The sequence below is a fragment of the Parasteatoda tepidariorum genome, chromosome 1 (assembly GCF_043381705.1).
Source record: "Parasteatoda tepidariorum isolate YZ-2023 chromosome 1, CAS_Ptep_4.0, whole genome shotgun sequence".
Classification (NCBI taxonomy): Eukaryota; Metazoa; Arthropoda; class Arachnida; order Araneae; family Theridiidae; genus Parasteatoda; species Parasteatoda tepidariorum.
The window spans coordinates 75,780,159-75,806,351 of NC_092204.1; the positions used below are offsets into that span (position 1 = coordinate 75,780,159).

The 26,193-nt window shown below is 26.4% G+C and overlaps 2 protein-coding genes across 2 annotated transcripts in view; one reads left to right on the forward strand and one right to left on the reverse strand.

Annotated features, from left to right (window-relative positions):
• LOC107436297 (terminal nucleotidyltransferase 5C) overlaps positions 1–26,193 on the reverse strand; it is a 159,832-nt gene that overhangs the window by 128,159 nt on the left and 5,480 nt on the right. The window lies entirely within an intron of this gene.
• The window catches only part of LOC107436292 (intermembrane lipid transfer protein VPS13A), a 154,551-nt gene continuing 140,114 nt past the window's right edge, over positions 11,757–26,193 (forward strand). The window contains exons 1-2 of the mRNA XM_071182491.1: positions 11,757–11,928; positions 19,581–19,714. Of these exons, the coding sequence (XP_071038592.1) occupies positions 19,618–19,714 (97 nt within the window). The 5' untranslated portion in view covers positions 11,757–11,928; positions 19,581–19,617. The remainder of the gene's footprint in view (positions 11,929–19,580; positions 19,715–26,193) is intronic.

A 26,193-nucleotide genomic window follows, 5' to 3' on the forward strand; every position in this document is an offset into this window, starting at 1 on the left:
TTATATCATATTCCATACTTTATTTTGCACTTCATTTCTTTATTCATCTATGCTGTATCCTTTCCTCATTCATTTTTATTTCATTTCATTTTTATCATTTTATTTATTTATTTTTTCATAAATTTTTTTTACCTTTATTTTACGCACTAATTTTTTTCTTCGTGCCACCGCAAGGTATTCGATTTTTTACGGTGAACACGTGATCTGACATATATTTATTTATGGATTTTTTTTAAGTCTGACTTAGTTTGTTCACCGTTTATATTTATTACCTTGAGTCTTGAAATTGCAATATTGTTGTTTAAATTTAATGCAGCAAATCGACGTTTATCTCTAATCAATTCCTTCGCTAGTGTTTTTTATTTAATTATTTATTTATTTTTTCTAGCTTTCAGAAATTCCTTTCGTCATTATGTTACGCTTTCTGAAATTTCTTTAGTCATGATTTTACGCTTTCAGAAATTTCTTTAGTCAATATTTTTCGATTTCAGAAATTTATTTAGTCATTATTTTACTCTTTCTTTCAGCTAACTTACATCTCACAGCCTGTTTAACTTTACTCGTGGTGATATTAAGCATACTTACCAACTTTTGATCTGTTCTATTATGTTTTTTCTCAGTGGTAGTAAAATAGAATTAAAATTTCAATTGTAAGCAAAATAATACGTTATATTTTAGCAAGCTTTAGCTAACAACAATGCTGGTAACGCATATTAATTTATATACTTAATTTTTTCAAAAATAGTGGTGATCAAAATCATTTGAAAAATAAGTTTATAAAAGAAAAAATAGTATATATTTACTACCACTTTAAATATAAAAATAAAATTTTACGCCAAATGCGTAAAAGTTGGCAGGTATGTATTAAGTAAAAAAATGTTTTTTAAAAAATAGTATTTTTGAACCATAATATCAAGTCACAAACATTTTTTAATTACAAAAGCACGAAATCTCAGCAGTTTTAAATTAATATATCAGAAATTTACTATATTCGAATCATTTTAAATTAAAAATCATTTTATTTTCTTCATTTCGCATGATACAATTATAAAACTTCATAAAAGCACTAAATTTAGTGCCAAGAGAATTTAATACTTTTTTAAATTTTCTTTTCTTTCTTTCTTTAAAATACATGCAAAAGAATTCAGCAACTTCGCATTTACCTACAAAACGGGAAAAATAGTACAGCTGAACATTTAAAGTATCTTTAAAGGTATAAAAAGGAACAAATATAAAGAAATCGAATAAAATACAAGTTGTATAAAGATATCAAATAAGTATTTTTTCTTTTTACGTAGAAAAATAATATTTATCGACTTCCTGATAATAATACCGTTGAAATGTTTTTCCTTGAGATCTCTATAGATTCAGCTACTTCAGAGAATAGTTTATCGTTTATTTGCTGCTGCTTGTTAAAAGTTCCGATAACATATTTATTTCCTCCGAAGTTTGTTTAAGTGAAATCAAAAATTCTTTATTCAATAGGAATAAAGAGTCATTATACGTGTACATTTTCTGCAGCATGAAAAATTCTGTAAATTAGAAAACTTAGTTTAAATCATTTTTCTATCAATTGTTGCAAAAAATGTAGGGATGAAAAATCTTTTTTTATAAATATTATTTAAATTGAAACTAATATATTTATGCAAGCAAATTGGAACACAATTTTGAAATTAATTTTTTAAAAAAGGCAGCACTTTTTTTTTATTTTCAATTTTTATTTTACCTTTTGACTCCTTAACGTATCTAAAACAATTCCTTGTAAATGTTCCAAAAATTCCAAATGCGTGTGAAGATATCTTTTTAAAAGAGAAGAACTTTTTAGAAGATAAGTTTTTAAAAGATATTGGTAATATCTATGTTGGATTAAAATTTAAACGCATTTTTTATAACTTGCTTCAATGCTGATTAATAAATAAAAAATGTTATGCAAGGTTGTTATAAAATAAAACTTCAAATGCTTTTAGCCTTATCATTGAAAACAACTGCATCAAATTGTAATAAGTTTTATCACAAAATACATTTTTACCACTAAAAAAACCATTAAAATTTTGTGAATGGTTTATTATGGAATTTTAACTTCACAATTTTTTACAGTTTATGCATTATAATTAAAAATTTGAAATGCTAAAATAACATTTGATCTACCATCTTGTTACAAAATGATGCAATATTTTACTGTTCTTAACTCGCTTCCATTGCCTTTAAGTGCACCGACACAAATCTGTCTGAAGATCGAACTCAACTGTCATACAACTCCCTTCTTTCTCCGCCAAAATCGCCAAAAGTGAGAGATCACGTGACAATAAAGTGAGATGATGAATAAAACAGCACTCTTGCACTATTTACTATTTCAGTTCTACCGTAATATACATTTATTGCATTGAAAAAAATAATTTCAGTAAAATATTATGAGAAGTTCTTAAATTTAAAGCTTTTACCAGGCAATCGTTAATTTGACAAAAACGATTGATTTGAAATCGTTTGGAACTATTTAAATGAAAGGCATTCGTATGAAGTTTATACTGTGATTATTCAATTTCCATATGAAGATCGGTCATGTTTTCACCAAAACTGCAAGTGTACTTTTTGATTTAGATTACTCGTGATTCTTTTAATTTTTTTTATATCTTTTAAACTTTCCATGTCGTTATTTTTCAATAAATTTCAGATATTTGACGCTTAGCTTAAAAAAACTGTTAGACCTGATTATGAAATATATTTGACTCAGAATTGAAAATATTGGAGAACACTGTTGACAGAAGTTGACCTAATTTACATCCTTAGACGTCATAACTTTTTTATGAATCTTATTTGCAAATTATTATTTAAAAAAAACTAATTTTTTTATTATTTAATTTAAATTAAATTAATTAATTATTAATTAAATTAGAATTAAAGAATTAAATTAAAATTTTTGTCAACACTCTTAAAAATGGTTCACCTTTCGAAAAATTGCTAAAATAAAGTTTCTGGTATGGTTAAAAGCGATATTTAAAATATTTAAATTTAATATTAAAATATCATCTATTCAAAAATGTTAGGCAAGTAAAAAGAGTTTTTTTTTTATCAAGGTAGCGTTGAAATATTTTGACTCGCAAAGTGACCACTGGCCAGTGATCCCAAAAAACAAAATGTTGAGAGCCTGTGAGTTAAGGGCTCAAAATTAAAATAGAGCTCTGTGTGGAATGACAATACAAGTCTCAACCGTTTTTAGATTATTAATGGAATTTATATAGTTATTTTATTGTTAAATGGAATTTATTATCAATAGAAATATCGATTACTTACAGTTTAGGTAGAGTGCTTAGATTTCAACTTCATTGTTCCTGTTGCTAATATAAATAGGTATACTAAATTGTACAATCAAAATTAGTCTCTGATCGCAATTTAGAAAATTTCCGATATAAGCAAGTTAGCGAGTGCAAAACTAAACTGATTGTAATAAAATAAAACATTTAAATAGTTAAGTACTTTTAAAAGGAGAAAGTAGTTTAATTTTTACCAGTTCTTAAATGAAAATCCTAGGGTGTATTTATTTCGTAATAAACACCGACTCCTTGCTTTTCGAAAGCGATTCCTTCTAAGTTTTACGTTTTAAGTCTGACAAGAATTAAAAAAAATATTTATCATTTTTTGTCTGCTTGAAAAATGTAGTTTTAAAATTATTCTTCAAATTTTTTCTTTTAGACTCTATCAAAAACGAAAAAAATATGTACACAACAGCCCCTGACAGAACAAAAGTAGTGGATTTTTATTACTGTGAAAATTACTCAAATTAAAGTTCATTTTCACGAGCAAGGAACAATAAATAACCGTCGTATATTCAAATCCAAGATTTTCATTTCTACCGTATATCCGAGTTGTTTGATGTAGTGAATCGATTTAAGAAAATAAAAAACGTGATTCTGTTGATTCAGATCGCCTTGTATTACCTAATAAAGTACGTACAATGACAAATAACACGACTGTCACTTAATCATATTGCCGATATGAAATTCTTTTATTGCGCCAACGCATTCCTTTACAGTGTGACGCGTGTCATGACGTCAAATATGCTATTAAAATGAATGTTAAAATATAATTTTGGTAAAAAGCTCTTTTCGTAAATTTTAATTTTGAGTTACATTAATTTTTCTCTTTTCGTTCATGAAATGTCTCTGGTAAAATGATCGACACAATATTATTTTTATTACTTTAAGAAGAAAAATAAATCATTTCTATGATGTTAAAATTTCATCATTACGCTAATTGTTTAAATATAATTTTCCCTACTACTTTTTTTTTGAGAAACTGGAATTTTTTTGTAACATTAAATTCTTTTTACGATAAATCATAAATGGAAAATTAAATTTTCATATTAGAAAATAAGAGAATTTTTTTTTCTATAAATAATTGGACCAAAAAGTTTTCCTGCTCTCTTAAAAAATTAGGTTCAACGTTGAACAATAATATCACCATTTTAAATCATATGATGCGAATACGGTTCAAATGTTCTGCCGCTTTGGTGTTAAATTGTACATAGTTTCCAATCAAGTTGAACTATAGTATGGTGCAATCTATTAAATGCTTGAAAACTTCAATCGTTACAAGAATATATAAATTGGAAATAACAGTCGACATGTTTCAAGCGCTTAAAAATAGGCTCCCATTTTCAAGATTTGCCAGACGGGAATGATAAGAAACAAAAGTGGCTTGAAATATAAAACGTAAAGTTGCCAATGGAAAAATAAAATTAAGAAACAAAACTTAAGAAACCATAGTAGTTGAGAGTGAAAAAAGATGAAAAACAGCACAAACGAAACTACAGCGGCCGAGATCAGCAAATCAAAGTAAAATGTATTTCCACACGCTATGGAGAGTTAATGAGGAACTAGTGTCGTTAACAATGTAATCAGCATTCATATAAATAAAACAAGATTCCAGAGCGTCAAGATAAGCTGATGTAAGTAGAGTGGAAGTATGTTTGGCATTTTGAAATTAAATTTATGCCCAAGATTCCAACAATGCGCAGCAATTGATGATTTCTAGAATTCTTGATAACGGATGTAACTTGCATAACTACAAAACTTAACGCTTAAATTTCAAATCACTTTTGTTTCTTTTCATTCGTCTGACAAGTTTTGAAAACTGGTGTTTATTTTTGAGAGCTTGAAACTTGTCAACTATAATTTCCAATTTATATATTTTTAAAGAGAATAAAGTTTTTAAGCTTTTTTTTAGAGTTTTAAGTAATATCTTACCGCTTCAGTCTCTTGAGATTATTTATTTAATGGTGTAATCTAATTTCATAAATACAATAATATGGTTAAACTTTGCATCACGTTGTAGTTTCAAAAATTTTGGATAACAATCAACACATGCTTCTAAATTTCATACAGTGTACGGGGAGCAAAAAGATGCGAACACCTTTAATAGCTTTTGATGTAATATATTTTCACGTGTTAGGATCAATCTTTATGGTTCGAGGGCTTAACCTAGATATGCAATTTAATTTGCACAGATGATTTGTTAATTTCGTAGTCAGACACATAAACGCTCTCTGAATAAATATAGCATTTTTGTGTAGAAAAAGATTTTGTTTAAATAAGCATACTATTTTTTATTCAGATCTGTGCATATATCTGAAATGACAGTTTTCAATTTTCATATTATAGTGGAAATCTATTAAAATTAATGACTTCAAGATTCAATTAAAAATAAACTAATTAATTTAACTGTTAGAGATTGTTTTTTTTCTAATATGAGGTAGTTAATTTGTGATATTTCTTATGTTTTAAAAACAGCATCAACCCGAAATAAAAGTGTTCTGAAGAAATATATATTTGGTGCTTTGATGTTTGCTAATATTTGACGACTCATGAACACCGTTAAAAATTCCGGATCAAATTACGGTATAAAGTACTGACATAGAGTGGAGCATCCATAAAACCCACTTTTCCGTAAAACCCATTTTTAAAGTAAAACTTCATACAGCAAATTTTACAGTTATATTTAATAATTAAAGTGATTCACTGATTTTACAGTAAATATTGCTGTAAAAATTATAGTATATACGATTTTTAATGGCACTCTGAGTGGAGGAAAAAATTCTGGTAAAATTACAGCACTGTATGATAATAACATTTCCGGTAGACAAAAAAACACAATTCTGGTTAATCAAACTAAATTATACAATATTTAAACTATTCATTCACAGTTCATATGGTAATATTTTACCGAAAATTCTGCTCTAAACTATCTGCCATGCTCTAAACCAGTGTTTCCCAAACTTATGACTTTTGTGTACCCTTTCTAAATGTTTCGTAACGCTGTGTACCACTAATAAGAAAAATAATGTATTTTTTACTGTAAAAAAGTTGCGCAAAAATTAAAAATCACAACTAGCTGTTGGTGCCACTAATTATTAACTGTTAACTCTGCAAAAAATTGCCAATAGAAAAACACGTCATCGTAAATTTTCATGGCTGGCTTTATTTTTAAATAAAAATTTTTGAAATTTTCGTTTGTTGCAGGATATTTTGCATAAGAGCGCGTACCCCCGCTTAACTGTTTCCGTACCCATTTTGTTGTTAACTTTACCGAAATCGTTACCAAAATGGTTCCAGGAAAAATTATCGAGCTTTATAATGCTCCCATAATGCCAGAAACACGATAAATTTGACCAAATTTCGGAATTTTTGACCAAACTTTTTTTCCGTGAGGGGCGGTACTTTTTACCGTAATTTGAATTAGAATTTCTTACAGAGAACGGAACTTAACTTTTACAGAGAGCGAAGAAACTTAATATTTTCTTATATTCTTATTCCCCTGATATTCTTTTATATTTACAATCAGAATCATTTCTTCGATGCGAAAATAAGAATTAAATATTTGTTTTACTACTTATTTGTTTTGTGAAGCTGGAAAAGTTCATCTAGAGAAGAAAAATTTATCACGGGAGTAATGTTATTTTAGGAGTTTGAACCAAACTCCAAAGACAATTTGGAAAGAAAAGATTTCAGACATAATAGAAAATAGGCACGGGAAAAAGACAGTGTAGCCAATGGAGTAAACTAACAAAAGTAAAAGAAACCCCAAAAGTTAGTTAAGTTACAATCAGTCTGATAGAAACAATTAGAATAAAAAAATCTTGTTATTTTAAAGAAAAATAAAATTTTCCGGCGTCAGCCATTTTATGTAAGAAAATTTTCTTTTGCCATAAATTTCATTTGGAAAAAACCCGAATAATTAATTATAACATTTATTACAAGACATTCGTTTTTACTATAATCTTAAAATAATTAAAATGCAATAACCGTAAAATTTTACAGTGTAGTTGGCATTATTTTAAACTTTCTTTAGTTTTTATTTATTTATTTTTGGTAGAAGATGTTAAGCTTAAAATTTTTATTCAATATTTTACCGTTTTCAAAGCAATTGGGCAAAATTTACTTATTTTTACATATTTTAAAACAGTTTAATATTATGCAGTTGTATTTTTTGCGTATGTTGAACGACTGAGAAAAACGAGTATAAAATGTGTTAAAATTCGTTTCACAACACTTCATATCATAAAGCAAAAAATGCGGGTTTTTTAAATCGTTTCAATTCAATCGTAAGTCAATTATAATATTTTTTTTTTGCTAAAAATTGGCTTCAATTACAACTATTTTACTATTTAATACTTTTACATATAACACTACATTGTTTAAATAGTTTCAATTCAATCTAAGTCAATTATTATTTTTTTTTACTAAAAAATGGTTTTAATTACAACTATTTAACTATTTAATACTTTTACATATAACACTACATTGTTTAAATAGTTTCAATTCAATCTAAGTCAATTATTATTTTTTTTACTAAAAATGGTTTTAATTACAACTATTTAACTATTTTATACTTTTACATATAACAGTACATTGTTTAAATCATTTCAATTCAATCGTAAGTCAATTATCATTATTTTACTAAAAATTGGTTTCAATTACAACTATTTAACTATTTTATACTTTTACATGTAACAGTACTAATGTGCTCAAGTGTTTCTACATTTATTGTATCTAGTTTTAAGCTATTTAACGGATAGATTATAGGATATTGTATACATAAAATTACAATACTATTCATGTTTCGATATTATTTTTTAATAATATTAGACTGGTCCTAGACAATAGACCACACTGGTATAATTACAGAGTTGGCCGTTGATTACAGTAATCGATTACAACTGTAATTGATTACAGATAATTACAGCTATGTAATCAATTACTTGTAATCACGATTACAAGTAATCAATTACTTGTAATCGTGATTACAACTTTCAAAAAATTTTGATTACAGCTGTAATCATGATTACAATTTTGATTACAGTAATCAATTACTTGTAATCATGATTACAAGTAATTGCGATTACAAGTAATCACAACAAAAACGATTACAAGTAATTATGATTACAAGTAATCAAAATATATGATTACATGTAATCATGATTACATGTAATTTGATTACATGTAATTGTGATTACTTGTAATCAAACTATACGATTACAAGTTATTACGATTGTATACTATAGTCAAATTTTTTATGTAAGTATTCATGTGTTTACATATTTTTATGTACATAGAATGTACGCACGCATGAACGTACAATTTGCGATTCCTATACATACAATGTATGCACAAACGTTGTTTGTACGTACAATATTCATAATTATATTGTAATATACTTAATGCAATGCGCATATGCTTAGTACATATAATTATGCATTTATGATACATGTACGCATGTATGTTAGTTTGTACAAAAAGGCAATGTTTTGTATCTTTGTATACATAGACAATGTATGTATGAACGTATATGAAAATAATGTTTATGCGTTTGCATGCTTTTATGTACTTAAGTGCATATATTGTATAAATTTACGATAATAGCACGTATATACAATGTACGTTTGTATATAAAATTGTACGTATTTGCGTACAATATGTAAAAATGTTATTTAAAGGTACAATATATGCACATAGTTGCGTAAATAAAATGCGTACATGTATACATGCATATTTATATGTACATCGATATATGTGCACGCAAAGTATGTACTTATGTACAACTTACGTATGTACTTGTATAACTACATACTTTGTTAATACTTATGCGCATGTAATGCATGGATGTACAAAAAAATAGTTATATGCACAATGTATGCATGTGCATACAACGTATACATGTACATAATTACAAGTAATGTACAAATACGTGCGTACATTTAAATATATGTAATTACAATATACACATACATTGTGCATACATTAAAAAAATTTATATGAGTAAAGTTATTAAAATTTGTTTTAAAATTATTCTAAGGTATATGAAACTCGACCTCATATTTTTTAGAAAGCAAACGATAATTTTATTTGGAATTTCTAAATATTAATTCCACACATAAAATTTACCGTTTTTCTTACCATTTAAAAAATTTCTATGAATCATGCATTATGTTATAAAAAAAATAAATCTGTATTGTCAAACATTTCATGAAAATACCTGAAAATAATTTTTTATTCAGAGAATTTCAAAATGATATAGAACAATTAAAGCTGAAAACTAAATTTAAATATCGTTTGATTTTGTCATTTAACTTGCTTGAGTCATTAAAAGTTAACTTACATGCATTTTATTTATTGCATTGTACACATATTTAGACATAAATGTAATGTACATATGTATACGTGTAATGTATGTACGCATGTACAATGTATGTACATACATTCATGTATTGTACGTGCATATATAGTACATATGGATATGCATACATGGAACATACGTGTATTGTACATGTGTGGATACATTCATTGTACATATATACATTGCACCATATGCATAGATAGGGATAGCATGCATGTACACATGTAAAATTTGTACGAAAGAATTATGCCCAATATATTTATGCACATACGTACTGTATATGTACACACATATGTACATTATATGAACATTATATGTTCATTTCATCATATGTACATTATATGAATATACATCTGTACGCTATATGTATATACATCTGTACGCTATATGTATATACATCTGTACAATATATGCATCTCAAATGTGTGTATGTACGTACGTTATGCATGTCGAATGCATGTATGAATATATGTGAAATATAAATACGCCCAATGTACGTACAATAGTTCACAAATGTATTATGCATATTTGGATACTTACATTGAGCATGAACATATTATGTACATGTACATAAATACACTGGACATGCATATCATGTACATGTATACATACATATATTGTACATCCTACAGATATACCTATATTGTACATGCATACATATATTGTACTGTTCATAAATAAATTGCACATACATGCATGGGACATACATTGTACAGACAATGTATGTATGTTCGTACAAACACAAGTACTTGTATATACATGCGTACATGAACATAGATATACATTTTACATACACAAATATTTGCATAAAATGCATATATTCATTGTGTATAAATGTACATGCCTACATTGTTTGCACATACATACGTAATTATTATCTATATACATACGTACATATATTTTATACCTACAATATAAGTGTATGTACATGTGTGTGATACTAAAATGTCTGAACATATGCACTAGATAAAATCATATGTACATACATTTCAGTTACATTCATTTGTACGTATACAAATACGTACAAAATGCAGTACATGTTAATACGTGCAAAATGTATCATTATAAAATACATTCTACTATCTACTGTAAAATATAATCATTTATAAGAATACAATAGTCTTGTAATCGTGTAATTAGATTACATGTAATCATAATTACATGTAATCAAATTACATGTAATCAAATTACATGTAATCATATATTTTGATTACTTGTAATCATAATTACTTGTAATCGTTTTTGTTGTGATTACTTGTAATCGCAATTACTTGTAATCATGATTACAAGTAATTGATTACTGTAATCAAAATTGTAATCATGATTACAGCTGTAATCAAAAATTTTTGAAAATTGTAATCATGATTACAAGTAATTGATTACTGTAATCAAAAAACTTAATCGATTACATTTTTGACCAACTCTGTATAATTGCAGGGTTATTATGGTTCAATATAGAACCAATTTTTCTGAGAGTGTGTTTAATTTAAACTTTTTTATGAAAACAAATATTTTACAGTTTTTTATAAATATATTCCAGTTGTTAGAATTTACATAATATACATTATGATATTACTATCGTTTGAAAGTTGTTGTTTCTTATAAACTGAATAAGTAGCTATAAAGCTTAAACTATGAATTTATATAAAAAAGAAGAAAATAAAAGAGTTTATCATAAGCATTGGAGAGTTTATTGAAAACAAATATAAACAAAATAGAGTCTTCATTATAAACAGTCACTTTGTTTCATTTGACAAAAAAAAAAAAAAANAAAAAAAAAAAAAAAAAAAAAAAAAAAAAAAAAAAAAAAAAAAGAAACTCGCATATGGCGTGCAGTAGAAAATAAATTTAAAAATGAATTATGAATTATTTCGTTTTTATTTTAAATTCTGCATTATTTGATCTTAAGCAACCAATTAAAGTTATACAAAGATTTTAAAATGTCATGAAACATTAAATATGCTATTATTTGTTTATGAAACAATTTTAACCAGCATGAACTCTTTGTAGACCATCTCTCACCTGCGCATTTTAAACTGCGCGCATCCACAGGTTTCACCACCCCTTCTCCAGGTGTCGCTCTTTTCAGAGGGGCCTGCCGCAGTCATCACGTGACACCGCAGCGCCCCCGCTATTTTTCCTGGCGCCGGACCGCCATCCGAAACACCAGGGCACCCCCACTCACCGGGGCACAATGAGAAAAACCCATTCCGTCATTTTTCACCACACATAATCTGAAGATATCTTCCATATTTTTCGGTAAGTTTATACTCTTAAAAGTTTAAATCAGACTGTTCGTTATCTGTATAATAAGACGAAACATGTGGTGAAAGATTAAAGAAATATTTATCGATTAGAAATAGAGATAAAACAGGAGGTTTTGAGAAAGGTTTGTCTTGTGTATGACCGTTTACTTTCTCAGCTAAATATTTTGTGTTTAAAACAAAGTCGTGGTCATTTTATTTGCTAAATAGATAAGTCTCTTAACAAAACAAAGAGATAACAACAAGATTTACTTTTAAATTCTAAATAGTATGGAACACACATTAATTACCTCTCCAAGTTATTGCGCAAGAAAACTGATGATGGAAAATATTTTATTCTTTTTTTGTTCTAGAATCATGCTGGTGGTCATATTTCATTTACCGTTCGATGTTAAAAAATGACATCATATGTATGTAAATATTGACTTTTAAATTTTAAGTTCCAAACAGTCTGAAACACTCATTAATTACTTCTCCAAATTATTGCGCAAAATACTGATGATGGAAAATACTTTATTCTTTCTTTATTCTACAATCATTCTAGTTGTCATATTTTATTTTCCGTTTAAGGTTAAAAAATGGTTACATATATATCAACTTATTTACTTCAAATGTGAAATTCTAAATAGTAAGAAATACTCATTAATGACCTTTCCAAGTTAATTCGCAAGAAAACAGATCATGGAAAATATTCTGTCCCTTTTTTATTCTAGAATCATGCTGGTGTGCATATTTTATTTACCGTTCCATATAAAAAAAATAGCATCACATATATGTAAATATTTACTTTTTAATTTTGAGTTCCAAGTAGTATAAAAAATTCACTAATTCCCTCTATAAATTACTGCACAAAATACTAACGATAGAAAATATTTTATTTTTTCTTTATTCTACAATCATGCTGGTGGTCATATTTTATTATCCGTTCAAGGTTAAAAATAGCATCATATGTACATACATATTTACTTTTTAAATTTTGAATTCTAGATAGTTCACTCATTAATTACCTCTCCAAGTTATTACACATGAAAACTGATGAGAGAAAATATTTTATTCTTTCTTTATCCTTAAAATCATGCTAGTGGTCATAGATTATCTACCGTTTAATGTTAAAATATGGCATAATATTCATGTAAATATTCTCTTTCTATTAGCGGAAAACTATAGACCTATAACATGAGCTGAACATAAGATTTTATATTTTTACACGAAAATACCATTACAAAATTAATTAAAAAAACTTATAGTATATATTTTCATTTGTACAAAACTGTGTTCAATAGGTAACTTTAAGAAACTAAATTTCGGGGGTAACTTATTTGGAAGAAGTTACATTAGATGAGATTCAAAATACTTTTATATCGATGATAGTAGTATAAACATATATGTATATTTTTTAATCTAATATGACCTTTACTCTTCTTACGGATGTTTCATTCAAGTACAGAGAAAGAATATCTTTTTATAAAAAATGAGTTAAATATAACACTAAATATTTTTCTGAACCAATGAGCTTTTACTTTAAGGTTTGGCTCCTATACTGAAAAAAAACAAGCATGGTCAAAATTACCAGAATATGGTAAAATTTACAGTGTTTCTGGTTCCATGGAAATAACTAAAAGCACGGCAATTTTTGCTAAAGCACTTTGGTAATGACTTTTACAAAATAAACAAAAAAATGTAGTTTTATCATATGCGTTAAAATTTGATAATTGTGTTAAAATTTGTTAATTTTTTTATGAAAACTTAAAACTGGCATAAAAGCCCTTTACTCGGTTAAGTGTTTTTAGTTCTGTATGTTTACTAAATATGTGGCAAATAAGAACTATAATTATGAAGACCAGAGTCTCCGGTAAACCATTGCCATATGAATTCAGTGATATAAAAATTATACTACGAAAATTACGGTATACAGATTTTTGTTCTGTTAAACTTTACGGTAAAAGTGGATTTTACAGTAAAAAGTGCAGGCTCCCTGATAGCCTGTATTTTTTGCCGTATCTTGATCCTAAATTTTTTTATAGTAAAGAAAGTTAAAATAATTGAACCATTTGTACTAACATTTAAATCCGCATTTCAACGTTTTTATTCAATTTAAACATGAAGTAAATAATTCTTATGTTGCATAAACATAAACATAACTTTATATACGGTATTCTAAATCCAATTTATTTAAGCTAGATTTATTCATACATTTTTAATCTATTTTACAAATCTTTTGAATTAAGCATTTATTTGTTTGTAAAATGCACATTTTAAAATTTGATTGAATATTTGAAATTAGCGAAATTAATATTTTAGAATATGGAAGACATATTAATGAATATGATATATTCATATAAATTATTATTGTATAGATATGTAATTTATTTATAGTTAAATAGATAATAGACCATTAACTAAAACTTTCCTTACACTAACTTGTAAATTGCTACTCTTAATAAACAATGTTTTTTTCTAAAAAAAAAGAGGAAAAAAATGTGATTAATTTATTACTACATATTTAAACGCTGAGTTTTGTCTTTAAAAACTTTAAAATTAACTAGAAATGGTTGATTTAAAAGTCATAAAAACATTCTCCCCTAATTTCAATGTTAAGTCATCTGTAAATTTGCGAATTCTTTTACTTTCGAATTTTATTACCAATAAATTAAAAGTCACAATCAACAGTACATATGAATAAAAAATAATTAATTTAAAGTATAAAAAATGGATAATTCAAACATTTCATTTTGTAAATTTTTTTCTACTAATGGCATTTAAAAAAATGTAATAAGAAAATTTCACCAAAATCTAACTCCATTATTAAAAATAAAATTATCTATAACTTCAATTTCATTNTAAGAAACTAAATTTCGGGGGTAACTTATTTGGGAGAAGTTATATTAGATGAGATTCAAAATACTTTTGTATCGATGATAGTAGTATAGACACATATGTATATTTTTTAATCTAATATGACCATTACTTTTCTTACGGATGTTTTATTTAGGCACAGAAAAGAAAATATATTTTTATAAAAAATGAGTTAAATATAACACTAAATATTTTTCTGAACCAATGAGCTTTTACTTTAAACTTTGACTCATATAGAGAAAAAAACAAGAGTGCTCAAAATTACCAGAATATTTTAAAATTTACAGTGTTTCTGGATCCATGGAAATAACTAAAAGAACGGCAATTTTTGTTAAAGCACTTTGGTAATGACTTTTTCAAAATAAACAAAGAAATGCGGTTTTATCATATGCGTTAAAATTTTATGATTGTGGTAAAATTTGTTAATTTCTTATGAAAGCTTAGATCTGGCATAAAAACCCTTTACTCAGTTAAATGTTTTTAGTTTTGTATGTTTACTAAATATGTGGCAAAATAAGAACTATAATTATGAAGACCAGAACATCCGGATATCCGGTGAGAGCCATTACCATATGACTTTTACCTTATGAATTCAGTGATACAAAAATTATACTATGAAAATTACGGTGTATCAGATTTTTGTTCCATAGAACTTTACGGTAAAAGTGGATTTTGCAGTAAAAAGTGAAGGCACCCTGATACCCCGTATCTTTTGCAGTACCTTGATCTTGAATTTTTTATAGTAAAGCAAGTTAAAATAATTGAACCATTTGTACTAACATTTAAATCCGCTTTTCAACGTTTTTATTCAATTTAAACATATAGTAAGTAATTCTTTTATTGCTTAAACATAACTTGATATACCGCATTTTAAATCCACTGTATTTTAGCTAAACATTTATTTATGCATTTTTAAACTATTTTTCCTAAACAGATCTTTTGAATTGAGCATTTGTTTGTAAAATGTACATTTTAAAATTTATTTGAGCTGTACATATATTTGAAATTAGAGAAATTAATATTTAATTATTAACAAGGAACGAATTATTATTGTACAGATATGTTATTTAGTTATAATTAAATAGATATTAGTATACAGACCATTAAATAAAAACTTTCCTTACACAAACTTGTAAATTGCTACGTTTAATAAACATTGTTTTTTTTTTTTAAAAAAAGAAAGAAGAAAATGTGATTAATTTTATTACTACATATTTAAACGCTGAGTTCTGTCTTTAAGAACTTTAAAATTAACTAGAAATGGTTGATTTAAAAGTCATAAAAACATTATCTCCTAATTTCAATGTTAAGTAATCTGTAAATTTACGAATTCTCTTACTTTCGAATCTTATTACTAATAAATTAAGAGTCACAATCAACAGTAGAAGTTTTATGAATGAAAAATAATTAATTTAAAGTATAAAAAACAGAAAATTCAGCTATTTTATTTTGTAAATTTTTCTATACTAATGGCATTTAAAAAAATGTAATAAGAAAATTTTACCTAAATCTAACTCCATTATTAAAAATAAAATTCTCTATAACTTCAATTTCATTAGATATTTATACATTAAATAGTAAAACAATGCATACGTTTCGAAGCGTCTAAAATTAGTGCTTCCTAAAAAATGAAATTGTGTTAATAAATGTAGTAAATTATTATTTGTATTAAATTATTATAGTTTCTTTACTGAATTATTATGCTATACTATTAAATTATTAAAGTTATAATTCCCATACCCGAACATTTTTACAAAATTTATGAAACATTTTGTTATTATTTTAAAATTATTGCTTTTGATGGCATTTTAAACATCTTGTTACTGCAAACAAAAATTTTGCGATAAAATTTCATGATTGCTTACTAGTGAGTGCATGAAATATTTTTAAAAGCTTTGGATATCATTATCGTACGTTAGTTACTTTAGATAATATTATATTTTTATCAGATTAGATAACAATCTTTTATGAAACGAACTAGTAAAACGGTTTTCACAGTTATTGTGACACTAAAATTTACACTGAAAAGAGAAAAAAAAATTTTTTTTCGTAAATCAGTTTTAAAATTTTATAGTTTATAACTAAATAAAAATATATTTTAAAATATGAATGCTTTGAATTTAACACTATAAAAATCGTATAAAAAATACTCATTAAAAAAAGAGTGAAGTTATTTTCGAAATAAATCATTTACGCGACTTGTGTAGTGATGATGGTTTTTCAATCAAATATAATAAATTGACATGTCCTTATAGGAATAAATAGGTATGTTATAAAACAACTAAATTTTTTAAGCTTAAATTGTATTTACATGAAAAAAGTCATTAATCAATTTAACATTTTAAAGCTACATCTATTTGAATTAAAAACAAATTAAAAATTGAAATTCATACAATCAAAAAATTTTTATTTCTTAGTTTTTTTGCATAAATCCTATAGATCTCCTATTCCTGGCTTTTTCAATTACTTATTTGTCATATTAGTACCTCCAGAACCAAACTAAAATAGATAAAAATTAATTATTTTATATTATAAAAATTAATTATTTTCGTTGTAAATGAGTAAATATGCTACATAAAATAAAGTCCAAATTTATATGCAAAAATTAGACAAAAACTTTAATTTCTGTGAGGTATTTGCATTAGATTGCTGTTAATTGCATACATTTTACGAAAATTGATTTTCGTCTAAAATTTATCTTCTGATAAAAATCGGCTGAAATGTAAATCATAATATTGGTACTATAAATTATAATGCGGAGCAAACATGCTGTAACTTTAATAAGGTGTTAGGAGGAACCATATTTTCGAACAAATTGAACCACAGTATAGTGCAATCAAAAGTACCATGATAGGGTTCCTCTTTGGATCATATTAAAGAACCAGCAAATTTAATGCACCCTAAATTTCTAAATGTGTATGTGAAAAATATCTTATATAAACAATTTTATGTTTTCTTTCTATTTTGAATTTAAAACTTTTACATAAATATCAATAGTAGTAGTTGAAGTTTTAGGAAATAAGCTTATCTTTTGTTGAAAATGTTTAAAATTTGCAAAAATTATTTTTATAATTTGCGACATAATTTTTTTGTCTATTTATATTTTTAAATTGATGCCTTTTTTTAATTTAAGCATTTATTATTTTGTTATTTAAAAGTTATTTAAGTATTTGTTATTTAAAAGTTATTTAAGTATTTGTTATTTAATTGTATATTATTTTTAAGTGCAATTTTTTTTATTTTTAAATAATATTTTAAGTCGGAAAGTTTGTTTTTTCCATGATGAATGAACTTAAGATGAGTAAAAATGGAACAAAAAAAATTCAAATAATAATCAATTAATCAAATAAACAAAATCAGTCAATTTAAATTCTGGCTTATATTTAAAAACTGTGAAACGAGTTTAATATTCGTGATAATAATAAACTTGAATTTATTAAAACAAATTTACTTTTAATATTCGTACGGTATCTTTTATTACATGTTTAAGAGAGAAAATAAGTATAAAAATGTTTCATTGATATAAAAACAACTATAACTGAAAAAAAAATATAGTAAATAATTACGTTTTGTTTTATCTATGGAAAAACCCTTCCATATTGACTTTAAGATAAGATAAAACTTATTAACTTTTATAAATGTTGTCGGTTCATATGGTATCTTAAAATTTTTCAACGTCAGGTAAATGAAAATGCTGGATTGAAGTATGTATTGAATTTTTTTGTATTTTTTACATTTACTGATTTTCTGCAAGTTAATTGGTTGGTATCTTGCACCTGATTATCATTCAATGAATTTTTATGTGAAATTGATAAAATGTTAGTTTTGTGATGAATAAAAATATTTATTAGTTTGCAATGTAAATGTTGGTTATTTAAAATTTTAACTCCCGCATTGATTTTAAATTATAGTTTTGAAATGATAATGACTAAGCTTGGACCTACGTTCCACTTGGAGCCTAAGCGCACTGATTAATGCCTATAGAATCATGGAAGTACATTTTTAATTGCAAAACAGAGGTGTATTTTAGGGCCTTTGTAAACATTCGAAGGTACAATACCAAAATATTTAGATCTTTACGTTTCAAAATTTTTAAAAAACTAAATTCCAGCAAACTCGACAGATTTTTTACACATTTTGCATTAGGTAAATAAAATTTTTTTTATTAATTATAAAAAAATTTAACACTAAAAAATTTAAGTAAAATAAAAAAAATTTAATTGAAATTTTTTGCATGCAATAATCTTTAGAAATTAGTAGTTTTTGGTAATAATCTTGGTAATTTTTAGTTACTCAATTATTCTAAAGAATAAGAAACAGATATGTTTTAAATAATATATAAATAGAGCACAAGCTTTCAACTAACTCTCTAACTAAACTATTAGAAACACATTTTCCAATTTTATGATTTTTTTCGAATTGGCTATTTAGTAAATCAGACAAAATTAGACTGATTTTGCTCCATATCTTTACAATAAACCTTGAATAAGGCTATTTACAATATACCCTCAATATTTTGCCAACTGCCTGAAATATATTAGAATAACTGAGCAATGGATCATAGATTTTCTAATTAACCTTAAGGTATGTAAATAAGGTAAAGCCTAGGTAAAGGCTCACTAAAATAAATCTAAAAAGGTTAGAATAATTAAAATATGATGGATAATTTTCCAATTTACGCAGCACAATGCAAAATGACAACGGCTGTTTACAAGTAACTGAATTATTCAATTACCATATGTACCTCAAAACTGTAGTTTTCATTTTTAAGCAACGTATTTTCTGTTTCAGGGTTTTCAATGACTTAAAAAGAATTCCTTGAACCACCATGTTTGAAGGCGTAGTTGCTTACGCCCTCAACAAGTACTTGGGCCGTTTTGTGGAAGACTTGGACAGCGAACAACTAAACGTGGGCATATTCAGTGGTCAGTACTTACTTTCTTTTAACTGATAACATTATGTATGACTACTTGTTACTGCAAATAATTTTAATCAAACGTAATGCTTAGTATCATGCATATATTTTTAAAACGCGTGGCATACACTTGGCAGGGATTGTATAGGCCATTGACTGGTACATCTTAAACTGATGTTTTTAAAGTAAAAGTCCATTACCTGGCATTTCCTATGTGGTGTAACTACCACTGTAAATATTAAATACCAATTCACTAGTACATAAAGCATGCTAACTTGATTCGATCTTTCTGACCTTTTGGCAGATGAAGGTTGACATAGTCGATAAATAAATCCCTCAATGGTAACTTGCGGACGTGATATGATCTCTCCAACATTGATGGATAGTCCATATTAAACAGTTGATTTGCTTTAAATATAGCTCTCAAAAAATCCGGTGAAGTAAAAGAAGTCTCCCGGATAATGAACAAAAAAAATGAAGAAAAAATAATAGTGAACGAAATGATATAAATAAAACAAAAATGAAGAAAAAATATTATGAGGGGAAAAAAATATAAATAAATAAAATAAAAAATAGCATAAATCAACTAGTGGTATTTGTTCATCGAATTCTGTCACAGATAAAATTCTGGAGGAGGAGTAATGTGGTGTAACTACCACTATAAATATTAAATACCAAGAATATATTAAGTGTTGGGAGAACTGTAATAAGATCATCGGCTTTTGAGCGTTGGTCGTGAGAGCTGTATTAGGATCACGGTTGTTGGTAAAAATTGCTCTGGTGTTGAAATTGGCAATCTCGTGTGTAATCGAGAGTGAGTGGCAACAACGTGATAAACAACTGTTCAATAGTAAGTCAACTGTTCACTGCGAATCATCATTGTTCTAGACGTGTTCCAATCAAAGTGGGCGTTTCATTCGAGGTAGGCGTGTTGGTCAAGGCAGGCGTATTCAGATCACCTCCGCGAGTCAACCATGTGGGGCTAGACAAGCGACAATGACAACCGTTGAGCCGTGGTGGTTCAGGGGATGGAGCTCCCGCCTATCAATGAGGTGAACCTGGTTCGAATCCCAGCGATGGTTAAAATTCGAATTCTACACCCGGCTTGAGCCGACCACAGTGATGACGAAAAAAATATTATCTGTGGTAGACGGATCATGGGTTAGTGTTCCATTGCCGTCAGGCTAACCATGAGAATGTTTTCGTAATTCTCCTATCCATGTAGCGCAAATGCGGATAGTTCCATCAAAAAGTCTTATACGAAGGTAAAATTTCTGCCAATATTTAATCCAATAGTTCCCTTGCCTTCTGGATTGGGTTCAAAATTGCAAGACTCTGGAGTTGAATATTAGTACCCGTAAACTCAAAATTTGGGTCGGCTGTTCAACGACGATTATAAAATAAAATGTCAACCTAATTTACCAAAAGGTACTTCCTCATTGAATCAAGTCTGGTCTGGTCTGGTCTTGTTGGTTGGTCGGGGTCCCTGAGGCCAAGATGGCCCTTTGCCCCTTCATCATGAAGTAAAGATCGTTGAGGTGAAACCTTGTGGTGATAAGCATAATGCTAAAGTTGAAGTGGGGAGAAAAATGGCACATTGCCATGGTGCGGAAAAGCTGTGGTGACTTGAAAAAGAGTTGAGGATTGAATCAAGTTAATATGCTTTATATACTAGTGAATGGAAATTTAAAAGCTGTAGTGGTAGTTACGTTATACTCTTAAACTAAATCGGCGTCAATGCGAAAATATATATAAAAAAATGTTCCTCGATGTATCGAAAACGTGATATTGAATGAAGTTCTCTGAGATTTCCAGAAACATTTTTGTCGAATAAAAATTAACTTCTGAAATCTTTTATTGAGTAGGTTAATTCAACTTATTAAAAACTCAATTTAATACCCTTTATTTGTAAACATCTAATATAAAAGAAAACTGTAATTTAATATAATTTATCATGATGCCGTAAAAAAAATTTTAACATTGTTCAGTTTCCTTGATATTTACTTTTGATTTATTAAAAATTTAAATTAAGGAAAAAGGAAAAGGAAAATTTTAAAAAAAAATTTAACCTAAAAACTTCTCAATAATATCATCATAAATATTGCTTGAAAATTGTATTTTTCTTACAAACCTATCAAGTTAGTTAACTAAATCAGGTTAACTACATCATCATATTGCAAAAGTGAAATAATATTGAAAAAATGTCAAAGATGATTGATTGTTGGTTGATACAACATGAATACTTTTAAACTCGATCATTTATAACTTAATCAGAACACTAACATATTAATTAACAGAAGGTGTAATTGGAAATATCGACGTNTATGAATTTACTCCTCAAAAATAGAAATTTTTAAAAAAAATTTAACCTAAAAACTTCTCAATAATATCATCATAAATATTGCTTGAAAATTGTATTTTTCTTACAAACCTATCAAGTTAGTTAACTAAATCAGGTTAACTACATCATCATATTGCAAAAGTGAAATAATATTGAAAAAATGTCAAAGATGATTGATTGTTGGTTGATACAACATGAATACTTTTAAACTCGATCATTTATAACTTAATCAGAACACTAACATATTAATTAACAGAAGGTGTAATTGGAAATATCGACGTAAGTAGAATAATTAGTAAATAAACATGTTTTTTTCCAGATAAAGTGATAAAATTCATTTTTCTTTTTTGCCAAAGCGTAATATATTCCCTAAAGATTATTTCCGGGATCATTGCTTGTTTTCATTTGTAAGGAATAATAGAATAAATGTTGCAACTGAAGAGCTTTATGGTTAAACATGTTAAGTTACTTTTTTAATGAAATTGCGAAAGTTAGTTTTTTAAAAGTATAAAAACGCCAGATAAACTCTTAACAAAGCATCTCTACTTTTGAAAACTGTATTATTCTAAGATTTGGTCGATTAAATCAATATTTTATATTTGGAGTAGATTACCTATGGCATGTTTCAGGATTTCGGAAATTAAAAAGGTTAAAGGTTCTTTCGGAAATTAAGACGTTAAAGATTACTTAACATATTATTCCATTAACTTCAAAAAAGTTGAAATTTCGCTCATATTTTTCTGCAGTTATGTGAAATAATCTATGTGATTTAACAAGTTATTCTCCAAAATTAAATTCCTTTTACATGTTACACGCTAATTAGTTTGTGTTAAATGCTGCTTAACGTGTAAAAGAGTGGGTCAACTTTTACATTTCAGCATATAAACAATACTAAACAACTTTTCTTTACAAAGTTAAGAGAAATAATTTTACATCTACTGAATTATTTTAAACCATAATTTTATTGAAATTATTAAGAAAAATAACACTTATGACCCACAGAACTATTATGCTCATAGTACTTATCTTTAAAGCAATAATCCTTATTATAAAGATTTTTTTGTTTGTTTTTATCTTAATTTCGTTTTTGTTTTTAGTTAATTGAAAAGAGGAAACCATAATTTAATTTTAATTATTTTGAAAAATAACACTTATGATGCATAGAATTATCATGCAAATAATTCTTATCTTTAACGCAGTAATACTTATTATTAAGATCATTCTTTGTTTTCACTATTAGTTTTGTGTTTTTTTAGTTAGTAGAAAAAAAAATTACAAATGGGTCTTAATTTGTTCAGCTATTTAATTCTCTTAAATTTTGTAATTAGGAATTCTAGGGAAACGAAAAAAAATCAAAACTTATTAGTAATTTAAGTATCATTTAATTATCGGCATTACTATATTCTTGCATTAAGTAAATTTTATCAATCTTAGAATTTTGACGGGAAACATTGATATTGTGATGAATATTGTGAAACATAGATATTGTAATTTTAATTTTTTCTAGATCCCAACATATTTATTATTTTCAACAGTATGTATTTAACTATTTTGTTCTTAGCAAAAGAAATACAACTTATTTTTCTGTAAACATTTCTTATATACTTCCTCTATAAATATTTTGATATTCTTCAATACTTCTTCTACAAAAACCATGAATTATATATTATATTCAAAAAGAAAAAAGGAATTTTTTTCCACAGTATTATATAGAAAAGCATTTTTAACAAAGCTAATTCTCAGTAGATTTCCATAATTACATTATATTATTTAATTTATGCATGATATTATTCGTATCGCCGGAATTAGCAAACCATTTAGTAAAATTTTATTTCTTATTAATAATTCAAATGTTAATAAAAAGTAAATTTTGCTAAAAAGTTACCAACATGAGGTTTATTGATTGTGTTTTATCTTTTTGATTGCTTTTTATCTTATTGATCTCTTTTTATCTTACGTTTATATCAAATACAGGAAAAATATTTTATTCATAGAACATTTTGCGTCATTAGTAAATTAAAAAATGGGCAAAATGTTAAAAAAATAAATGCTCTTTTCAAAGATGCAATCATTTAATAATTGTTACAAAATACGTGCTTTTAATTTTATGTCCGTAAAAATATATTTTTTGGCAAGAAATATTCTTCTAACAGAAAAGTTATCAAAATAAAAGCTGAAAAATTAGCACTCTTTTTGCTTGATTTATCATATAATTTTTTCAATTATTTATTATCATAATTACTAAATCCCTTTTAACTAAATAAAAGAAGTTTTATTTGAAATGAAATTGAAAATCCAGAAATTATCTATAACAGTTCTCAAAATATTTTAAGAATCTCAAAATAAAAAGCTGAAGTTTATTTAGGGGGTAGAGACAAAAGTGAACTGATTGGCTCTTTGCCTGGAAGAGAAGAATATGTCCATTTACCCGTAGTGTACACAAACTTTTAAAAAATTAAAAAACAGTTTGATGTTTAGCTTTTTTTCGATAAATATTTAGGTATTTTCTGAAACTAAAATTGACTGAGCGGCATTAAAATTCAAATAAATAACGATAGGTATCAAAAAAAAATTTACATATGAGATCTTAATTTGCAATCGAATGAAAAGCCTGATTGTTTAGATACCACTCCAGATTTTTTTAGAGAATAAACTAAAAAACAAAATTGTTTTCTTTTCTGATATCACTAACTCATGAAATTTTTTTAAATTAACCTGTATTTTATTAAATTAAATTATAAAATTAATTATCGCTGTCATCAAAAAAAGTTAAAATGCATTTATTTAAGAACTGGGACTGGTTATTCTCTAAAACAATTATCCAGTATCTTGAATAAATTATGCTATTGTACTGAAAATATCCTTAAAATGTAGCGTATAATTCAAAAATATAAGTTATGGACTACAATAATTGAAATATTATAGTTCTCAAGGAAGAAAAAAAAAATTTTTTTCATCGTAAGAAGGTGAAATATATAATATCAATGGAGGACTTTTGACGAATCACGTTATATTTTTGTCTAAAATATACTGAATTCTATGACAAAAATACGATGATAAATACAAAATATTTTTCCGAAAATTGTTATTTGCGGAAATTTAATCATTAGTGCAAAGTGTTTTAGATACTTTTAAACTGTTTTAATGAGAGGTCGAAACAAGGAATTTTATTAAATATTAAATTGTCTTCAGTGGAATTAATCCTAAACAGCATCGCTAATATATAAATTTACTCCTTAAAAATAGATTAACTTAAATGTTACGCCTTGCAATGGGTAAAAAACATTCACCTGATAAAAACTTTAACAACCCAAACATAATTAACAAAAGTGTGTAAAGTGTTTTAGATAATTTTAAACTGTTTTAATGAGGGGTGAAGATAAGGATTTTTATTAAATTTTAAATTGTCTTCAGCGGAATTAATCCTAAACAGCATCGCTAATATATGAATTTACTCCTCAAAAATAGAATAACTCAGATGTTACGCCTTGCAATGGGTAAAAAACATTCACCTGATAAAAAATTTAACAACCCAAACATAATTAACAAAAGTGTGTAAAGTGTTTTAGATAATTTTAAACTGTTTTAATGAGGGGTGAAGATAAGGATTTTTATTAAATTTTAAATTGTCTTCAGTGGAATCAATCCTAAACAGCATCGCTAATATATGAATTTACTCCTTAAATATAGAATAACTCAGATGTTACGCCTTGCATTGGGTAACAAACATTCACCTGATAGAAAATTTAACAACCCAAACATAATTAACACCTCATCTACAATTATAAATTTTGAAATCTGAATAAATATGCTTCTTAAAATTAATTAACGCGACCTTATTACTATTTCTTAACGGGTCGAGGTCGGAGAAAAGGACAAATACGCTTAAATTATAACAGCCTTAACTATCGCAAAGAAGAAAAAAAATAAAGAATTGTGATTAACTGTTTTAGTGAGACATAAGCAGAAAGAATGGGAAAAAAAGCTGTAGATTTAACAAACTTGCACAGATGTTGAAAGATTTCGATTTACGTAAGTTATGACACTTGACAAGTAAAGTGACATACGTTATAAGTCCGGATATTTTTAATTGTTAATTGTTTCACCTTGTTATTTGTTATATATATATATATATATATATATATATA